General features: G+C 43.1%; 1 protein-coding gene across 1 annotated transcript in view; it reads left to right on the forward strand.

The window, feature by feature from the left end:
- Btbd7 (BTB domain containing 7) overlaps positions 1-8,148 on the forward strand; it is an 85,456-nt gene extending 77,308 nt beyond the window's left edge. The window contains 2 exon segments of the mRNA XM_076921341.1: positions 326-775; positions 3,013-8,148. Coding sequence (XP_076777456.1) covers positions 326-775; positions 3,013-3,831 — 1,269 coding nt within the window. The 3' untranslated portion in view covers positions 3,832-8,148.
- Positions 8,149-10,057: the final 1,909 nt, after the last annotated feature.

Genomic DNA, 10,057 nt, shown 5'->3' on the forward strand with positions numbered 1-10,057 from the left:
ATTTTTTAAATCCAATAAAGGTGCATACATAAAACCAGATGAAATGGCGCACACATGTGAACCCAGCACTTGGAATACTGAGGCTGGAAGATTAGGAGTTTAAGGCCAGCCTCTACTACATAGTGATTTAGAGATCAGCCTGTGCTATCAGGAGAAAAAGGAGACATGGCACAACCAGGCATGGTGCACATATCTGTAATTCCAACACTTGGGAGGTTGAAGCAGGAGAGTCTGAAGCTATCCTCATCAAGGTCATCCTCAGTTATAAGTTCAAGGGCAGCCTGGGCCAAAATGCTAACTTTTACATTTTTATTATCTTTCTTAGAATCCTCACAAGTTCTTTCCTGATGAACGGTTTGGTGATGAAAGTCCACTCTTGACAATGAGGCAGCCTGGGAGATGTCGTGTCAACAGTACCCCTACTGCAGAAACCATGTTTACAGACCTGGACTCTTTTGTGGCCTTCCATCCACCTTTGCCCCCTCCTCCCCCTCCATACCACCCTCCAGCTACTCCAATCCATAACCAACTCAAGGCAGGCTGGAAGCAAAGGCCTCCCAGTCATCACCCTTCCCGTTCATTTTCTTACCCTTGTAATCACTCACTGTTTCACTCCAGAACAGCTCCTAAACCTGGCCCTCCCCCAGTCTATTTGCCAGGTGTTAAAGTAGCACCTCCCGATTGTACCAACACCACAGGCCTGGGGAGACAGACGGTTGCTGCTGCTGCTGCAGCTGCTGCCGCCTCAGCAGCAATAATATCTGAGAAGCAAGTGGTAAGTCAACACTTAGATAACTTTCTCAAAAACAAAGGTATAGGACCTTGGGAGCTGTTCCCTCAGCTCCAGGGATCCTGATTGGACTTAGCCACATCTAGAAGTGTTACTGACTAGCTGGAAGCTTCTCTTCAGGGGATTGAAAAAAGAGCAGGGCAGGCATAGATAGGAGAGACCTGAGGTGAGTGAGCTAGCAGCAAGCAGTGTCCTGCTGAGCCCCGCCATGTACACAGTGATGGAACATGCAGCGCACATACCCGGGTCCTGATCCTCCATGCAAGCATGTATGTAGAATCCTCTCTTCTATTCTCCTAAGCACTATGACCAGCTAGTATAGTATCAGGGTGTGTCACGAGTCCCCATTGAGATAACCAGCAGAAATAAGTCCTCATGCCTGTCCCCACCTCCAGCGGGCTCATTCATCAGGTAGTAATTCAGAGAGGGTTTTCATCTGATTTTTGACCTTCTAGAAGTTGGACTTCTGTTTTATGTAATACATTTGAGGAAAAACAGCAGTAGCTTCTAATTCTTCATACTCTGTCATGTGGTATCAGCAGCATTCAATGGAGAAAAATAAATGTATACCTGTTCAGGGAAACATCATTAAAGTAGGCCTCATTGGAAGTGATGAGCCGGTGCACACCTTTGATCATATTGTTATCCTTTCCTTCTTGTCCCTCCGCCCCTCCCTGCTCTCTGATGGCCTGGTCTAGGTATGATGGTACACACCTGTAATCCCAGCACTGTGGGAGTCTGAGGTAGAAAGATGGGTTCAACTTAGACCTTTAGAAAATGAAAATTAAAAAGCTGGGCATAGTGCTACATCTGTAATCCCTGTGCACAAGAAGCAAAGAATGAGAAAAAAAAATTTCAGGCCAGCCAGAGCCACCCTCTCTCAAAGAGCCAAACCAAGAATGTTGGAGATAGCTTTGTGTTCAAAGTTTTCTTCTGCAATAAAGAAGACCCAAGTTTGGTTGTCATTTTTTTTTTTATTTATTTAATATATGAGTGCTCTGCTGCATATATATCTGTCTGTCTGAAGAGGGCATCAGATCCCTCTATATAGATGGTTGTGAGCCACCATGTGGTTGCTGGGAATTGAACTCATGACCTCTGGAAGAGCAGTCAGTGCTCTTGGCCTCTGAGCCATCTCTCCAGCCCTTGGTTATCTTTTTTTAATTGTTAAATTTTTGGTGTGTATGATTGTGTTAGATGCATATATAGTCTGTGTACCACATGCATACTTGGTGCTCATGCCTGGTGCCCATGGAAGTTAGAAGTTATTGGATCCCCTAGAACTGTGATTACAGATGGTTGTGAGCACCCATGTGGGTGCTGAGAAGTGAACACAGGTCCTTTTGAAGAGAAGACAGTACTCTTAATCACTGAGCTATCTCTCTAGCCCCACACCTAAATTTAGATCCCCAGAACCTACATAAAAGCCAGGAGAGTGTGGTGGCCCACTTGGAATTCCAGCATCAGAAAGTTGAAAGGGATTCCTCAGACTAAGATGGCTAGCCAGATTAACCCTTATCAATGAGTTCTAGGTTTGAGTAAGAATCTGTCTTGGCTCTGCATAGTGACACACACCTTTAAGCCCAGCACTTGGGAGGCAGAGGCACAGATCTCTGCAAGTTCAGGGCCAGCCTGGTCTATATGAGTTCCAGGACAGCCAGGATACATAGACCTTCAGAGGAGGGTCGGGTAGAGGAGAGAAAAGAGACGTGGGTGCTCAGGGCTGAGGGGTAGTAGGCAGATGATTAAATTACATCTCAGCAATACAGTAAAATGTCACATGATGATTTCAAGTAATCTCAAAGGAAGGTGAGCGATGGAACTGTGTACACCGACTTCTGTATAATACAGATTCATGGATACAAAGCTGAAGAGCTTCATAATGCTAACAGTGATAACCTCTTTAGGAAAGTGTAGTGCTTTGTAGTATTCTTATATGTATAATTGTATTTTTAGGAGTCCTAAATACAATGATGTATTTTGTAATCTTGAAAGGATTTGAGCCTTTAATCCCAGCACTTGGGAGGCAGAGGCAGGCGGATTTCTGAGTTCGAGGCCAGCCTAGTCTACAGAGTTAGTTCCAGGACAGCCAGAGCTACACAGAGAAACCCTGTCTCGAAAAAACCAAGAAAAAGAAAAAAGGAAAAAAAAAAGAAAGGATTTGAAAGAAATGTATGGATTTTTTTCCTCTTTTTGATCATGCCCCTTTGTTTCTGTCTCAGTGTCCACAGCCTGTGCTGAATGATCTGATGCCAGACATCGCCATGGGGGTATCTACACTGTCACTCAAGGATAGGAGGCTCCCAGAGCTTGCTGCAAACACAGAATTATGCCAGACAGTTTCTGAAGCAGGACCAGGGCCTCCCCAGCATCTCTCATGTATTCCACAGAGACATACACACACGTCTCGGAAAAAACACACACTAGAGCAGAAACCAGACGGCAGAGAAAATCAGCAGGAATACCCAGATCTCTATGACTTCTCAAATGTTGCTTGCAGACCTTCCACTCCTGCTCCTGGCAGACGCACTCCTTCCCCTTCTCATGGTAGATATCTTGGTCCAGACTTGTACAGCCACAATAAGGCATCACCAAATGGCTTAAAGTCAGCTTACCTACCTGGTCAGACCTCTCCTAAAAAGCAGGAAGACACTAGGAGAGAATATCCACTTTCTCCTGATGGGCATCTACACAAGCAGAAGAGTGAGCCAATACGTCTGGATGTTGTTGAGCAGCCTCCCCAGAGGTCAGACTTTCCTTCGGCAGCCTCAGAAAATGCTAGTAATGGTCCAGCCCATGTCAGGGCAAGAACTGCAGTAGAAACTGACTTGACTTTTGGGCTGACACCTAACAGACCTCCTTCACATTCTGCATGTAGCTCTGAAGTTCTCGAAGAGCGATCCAGTAGAAGACTGACAGACAGTGAGTCCCTGGGCCATGGAGCTCAGAGAAATGCAGATCTGGAAAGGGATGATTCCATTAGCAGAGGAAGGAGGTCGCCAAGCAAGCCAGACTTCCTCTACAAAAAGTCTGCCCTCTGAAGTAGCTTCCGAGTCTGTGCCTGAGATGTGAAACATCTTGTCTTATGATGTAACCCAACAACTTACTGACCAGTTTATCGATGCCAGCTCAGTTCCACATTTTATTCTAGCTTTTGTGTGTATATATGTTTATTATACATGGCATGCTAAGAGGGTTGTTTTGAATGCTGCATCTGTCTTTTGTGTTTAACAGTTGTGTGGGAACATCTTAAAGAGCAAGCAAGCTGGCACTTTCTCTCCTTTACAGATGACTAACTTTTTGCACTTGTACATTTTATTTGTATTGATTTTATAACAGTGTGTTAAACTTTATTGCTACATTTAAAGGACTGTATTTTCATACTTTTGCATTTTACCTATCATCTACCAGTTTCCATGTGCATTGGGTTGCACACTAAGATGTATTTTCTTACAAAATAGTTGTGTTTATTTTTTAATTATAGAAATTCCAAAGAACAGCACATCAAACGCTCCTCTCTTTTTGGTGATTGTTTCAGTTCAGAATCTTCCTGCTCAGTCTCCATAAATCTGATATCTCTTTTTTTTTTTTTTTTTTTTTTGTAAGTCTTGAAAGCCAGTCTTCATTCCCCACAGCAGAAGTCCAGGTCTTGATGTTTCTTGATTCAGTAAAGAACAGGATGGAGGGAAGCCTTGGTGTCCAGCATATGGCTGCTGTGTGATTACAGTGTGGGTTTTGTTGGGACCCCTATAGATTCTAGAGTTGAGTTCCTCACTCACATGGCTTAAGGAAATTAGACTTTAGTATTAGAAAACAGTAGAGCTGGGCTTGGCGTGGATGTGCACAGCTGTAATCTCAGCATGTGGGAGGTGGAGACAGCCAATCAGAAGTTCATTTCATTTTAGGATACATAGTAAATTCAAGATGAAGCTGGGTAAGTGAGCCCTGACTCAAAAAACAAAATGAAACAAAAAACAGTATTGGAAATGGTGATGTCACACACAGCGCACACTGATGGAGTGCCTGGCTCTGCATGTGATTCACGGTACTGGGGGAGATGGCTGCCTTTGGTTGTCTTGCATTTTGTGGGAAAAAAACAAAAACAAAAGGGCTTCAGTCTTATGTATGTCATTTGGTATTTGTAATCATACATTTTTCTTAATATTGTCAAGTATGTCTGGACTTTGGTGTCTTCTACAAAGTTGTATAATGCATAGTGCTTTATCACCAAAAACGATTTCATTTTTAGTAAAACACTACGTGTCCTACTTGAACTCCACCGGAGATGCTGGTTTGGTATTTACTGAATCACTGAACATGTGGGTTCGTTCATGATCCCTTCTCTTGGAAGGGCAACGTGTGAGCTAAGGACTGTTTTTGTTTTTTGTTTTTTCTTACTTTCCAATGTAAATATATTAGTATTTAAGTTTTTAGATCACTTCAGCACCATTTGAACATTCATTTTTGTATTTTTATAAACACAGCTGTAGCACCTAGAAGAAAAGAGACTTCCTGAACATTCTGTATGAAAAAAATACTTGGGAACCTCTTCTCTATGTGTATACATATAACTAGGAATCACTTACACTCACTCGAACTATGCAGGGCTAGGGAGCCTTCACAAGCTACCGGGGAAGTGAATTGCACGCACTTTGAAGTAAATAGATTTCTATTGGGTATCAGCAACTCTGATTTCTCCTGAAACTGTAGTTTCTCTTAGGATCGTTTCCCACTTTACCTGTGGATATACACTCAGGAATGACCTGACATTTAAACCATCCTAATAGTAGATAATCTCACAGATGGGAACATGCCCATCTCTGTATACCCCGCAGTCGCTGCCACTGGTTCTGTTGCCTCACTAGTTAGCTCATGAGTCCAGGGACTGTGGCTGGCCCTGGTCATGTACATCCTAAACTCAGAGGCTTGGACAGGGCAGCTATAGATCTGCTGTAAGGTGGGCTCACATGACCTTTCAGGCTCTTTTTCTTAAGGTAGAAAACCACAGGGCTCTGCTCATCTTTAAAAGTTGTATCTTTTGAAGCACAGTCTCAGGTTGCAGAAGCAAAAGCAGTTCCATTCTGTTCCTGCCTGTTTCTGGGACCTGGTTGTTTGATGTGGTTTGAGATTGTTCCAGATCAGACTGTATTGTGCAGGTGCTGCAGAGAAGCGTGTCTGTCAAAGCTTTCTCACCTTTGACAGGTTTTGGTTTTTAACATTTTAGGACCATTGATCTCACACTTTTTATTTTTTCTGAAAATTCATTAAATCTACTCTCTAATCCACATGATGTAATTATAAAAGTAAATGGACACTGTTTGTAGTCTTATTTAATTTATAAGGTTTGTTTTAGTGACTTAGTAGGTTACCTGGCCAAACTGTGTGTATCGAGGGAAATATTGCTTTAATCTGTGGGATTGTGGACTGGTGTGACTTGCAGAAGATAAACAGATGTGATGTTGTGTGTGATAGGATAGGTGTTCGTGGGAAGCTAGACTGCGTGCCTCTGTGTGTGAACCATCTATGAAGTTTCTTAATGCTGTACTTACAAATGTGAAGTGTGAATAGGGGTGGTATCATAAAAGAAGGTATTTATGTATAATATAAACCTTAGGCCACAGGAACTGGCATTTTTCTTAGTATAGAAAATTAATAAAAACCAAATCACAAAAATCCCAGATCTCCTTTTGAGGCCAGGGACAATCAGGCCGTTTGGACAATCACCATTCCAGTCCCACTGAGTGCTGAGGCTGGAGAGCCACCACTTAGGTTCTCAACATGCTGTTGACCCTCCTCGTGTATTTGTTTTAGTTTTGTAATTTTGAAATATAACTTACATTTAAAGTTGCCTATGGCTCATAAGGAGAAAAAAATAAAACCATTCAAAACATAGATCCCTTACATTTCCATGCACAGTCTCCCTTTTCCAGCCCTCCATTGGCTTTGTTCTTTTGTGCAGTGCCTAGGCCTGAGCTAGCCTAGCATTTCAGTAATCTGTCGGGCTTTTAGGTCTTAGAGTGTTAAATATATGTCTTCTGTACCTCTTCTATAATTCAACCTAATTCCTAATTTTGCTTCCTCATTGGCTGTTGTGTTTGGTTTCGGGTTTTCTGTTAACATTTGTCATCCTTTATTGCGTTTTCTTTGATTGTTTGTTGAAGTTGATAGCAGTGGGTACAACTCTGTACATTTGAATCAAACTGATGCTATAGAATGTAATGAGAGCTGATGAATGCCATGTGGCGCCAGCTGGGCCGAAGCTGGCCTCAGGTGCATTCTCTAGAAGGATCAACACTCTCTGTGTCTACAACAAGGAGCTATGTCTTCATAATGCTGAACTTGCCTTTTAAGGGAAAAACGCTTTTCATGAAATTCGCATAAGGCCATTGTTTTGCAGTGATTTCCATGAGGGCTGAGTTAAGCTCTTTGTAGTCGACTATTAATGCCGCAGTGACGTGACAGGTGCTACCCCTGGGTCTGCAGCGGTTCACAAAGTCTACCATGTAGTTACCTTCAAGCCTCATTCAGATAATCTTGCTAAGAGCTGCTCTGCACGCCCTGCAGGTATTTTACTATCCTCTATCAACACTGCTTTGAACAGTGCTCTCTGTGAAGTAGAAGTTCTTTCGTCCCAACAGTTGTGCTAGCTGCCATGTGCTTATTATCTGGGCAAGTCTTTTGATTTTGTTTTCCTTAAAGATTCATGACCATACCAATCCTCTGTATTTAGAATATTATAATGCTGCGGCCATTTTTATAGAACGACTGCAAGTTTGTGTCCTGGAAATATCTTCTACTCGTGTGTGTCCTTGAGCTCTGAGATCAGATGTGTTCTGGAAGAGTCCTCGGGTATGCCTGCACATGACTGTCTGGGTTATCTGGGTAGACGCTGGGGAATTCTGCTCTTAGAGAGGCAATTAAAAACCCTGATGTCCTGAGCTCCCTTGCCGTCCGAGTATGTGCCACATCTGGCCTCCACCACTGCGTTTCTTGTGGTTGTGCTGTTAATGGTAAAGTCAAGTGCCTTCAATGCTAAAGGCTCAGAAATCTTTCTTAAACTGATTTCATGTCCTATGCAAGTGTTTTTACAACCTGCATAACCAGTACTTTGTAAAACTTGTTTACGCTTCAATTGTACATAGTGTTTTTTAAAGAAATATATAGTATTTTTATTTAGGTACCTCCAAACTTGAATTCGTCTGTGTGAAACATTGTAAACGATACATTTCTCTTTTGAGTACCATCACAGTTGTACAGAGGTTTTCACTGGTTCTATTTTTCTACTGTTACTGATAAGCATGTAACACTGACTTTATCCTACATATAGTTGGCATTTCAAATAAATGGCTTGTATAGAACCTGCCGAGTTGGACATAGTCTGTTCTAGCTTACAGCATTTGGTCTCCATCTACAGATGTGGTTGTACCCCTTAAGGGTAGAATCTGGAGGTTTTCAAGATTTTCTGTCTCATGTTTTCAGTTATTCAGAAACATTTGATAATGGTGGTGATGGTTTCCTTGAAAATTATCCATTCTGGACCAAGTTTATGTTTTCTTCACCCAGGACATTTTTGAGAGATTGCACTATACAAATTTAATGGTCTCCAGAGGAAAGTCAGCCATGTTTACCAGACACCTGGAGTGCCTTGTGGTCAGTCAGTCAGACTGAAGATGTATCCAGGTACTCAGACCTCCAAGCATGGAAGACCTCGGTTCTACTTAGACACTTAGCTCTACTTCAACATTTTAACTTCTTGGTTAAAAAAAAAAAAAAAAAAAGACACTGTTAAAAGGGAGGCTGGGTTGGAAAGACTTGGCAGGGTGAGGAGAGAAAAGACAACTGCTAGGGTTAGAAGCTAAGGAAGGCTGTGGAAGGCAAAGCCTGGGGTAGCAAGGGCTAAGCAGGCATCATGAGGGCTCTGGGACAAGCTAGTGGACCCAGCTTAGACGTCTTGGACAGGCAGAGATACTGAGATTGGCCCTAATGCCAGTCTCAAGCGTCAAAATTGCTACAAAAGCTTTAGCCTGAAATGGAGGATGGGGAGGTAGGTATTAGCCAGCATCCCCAACAGTGCGAAGTAAAGAGGCTCAGGAGTGATGCAGAGAGCCAGCTGAGGATGGATGAATGCAGGCTACAGAGGGTGCAATGTTTCACAACTTGGTGACTGTTGGTTATAGCAACCGGCTGAGTTTAAGCCGCTTCAGCTCCTGGCAGGTCACACAAGGGCACCCACCCAGGGGCTATCTGGATTTGCGAATGGAAGACACACACATTTAATTTTAAAATACCTTGGCTAATTCAAAGTCTGGGCAGTTCTAATCCTCCCTGTGGTTGGCACACATTTCCCTCCGTATGTCTTATAATATGTAATATGGCTTCATTTCCATATTTTATCTTTGTTGCCCTAGTTCCTTCTGCGCAGTTCCCTGGTCTTTGCTTCCCCAAGACGCTTCTGGGCCAGCCGTTTGGGAGACCACATTCCTTCTCACGTACATTGCAGATGATTTTCCTTCTGCAGCTCTAAATATGATCTGTCTCCCTCGAAATCATAGTGATTCTGTCTCCTTTTTCCCAGTTCTTAGATAATCTAAAGGCCCCACCCCATACCCTCTGCCCAGCCATTGGCTGTTCAGTAATTCTTTATTACAAATCAGAGCCAGCTTCCTTTAGCTAAGTGTAGAACACTGCGAACAGGTTTTGGGGGTAACGCTATTAGCAAAAGAACACCAGCCTCTACAGTTGGTAGGCAAGACAAGGAGGGTCTGAACTCAAGGGAAATGAGCAGAATATTGGTCATACTGGTTTGGCCAGGAGTTCAAAGGAGCAGCTACCTGATAAGTGTATTTAGGTAGAAAGTCAGGAAGAGTGGTCTACATATACTTCATGACTGACTGAGGGAATATTGGAAGATGGAAGACACAGGTGAAGACCCAGAGGACCCTACCTTCTTGGGTCTTTCAGAGGGGACACACTGACCCAGGCCCCCACAACTGTAGTGTGGTACTCAGTGTGGCATTGCCAGCCAAGGCATCTGCAGGGATGGCGTAGGGATAAAGGTGCCACACACCCTTCATATGAAGTAGAGAAAATGACAGATAAAATAAGGTGTGTGTGACAATTCTCAAGAGTGCTTACAGGGCTGCCACAGAGAGGGCTAATGGGGTTGGGGGACTTGGAATTGTAGTCTCTTGTCTCTTTTTCTCCACCTCTTTTTCTTGGTAGTCCTGGCTGGCATAAAACTATAAACCACACTGGCCTCAAACTCAA

This window comes from Arvicanthis niloticus, chromosome 23, assembly GCF_011762505.2.
Source record: "Arvicanthis niloticus isolate mArvNil1 chromosome 23, mArvNil1.pat.X, whole genome shotgun sequence".
Classification (NCBI taxonomy): Eukaryota; Metazoa; Chordata; class Mammalia; order Rodentia; family Muridae; genus Arvicanthis; species Arvicanthis niloticus.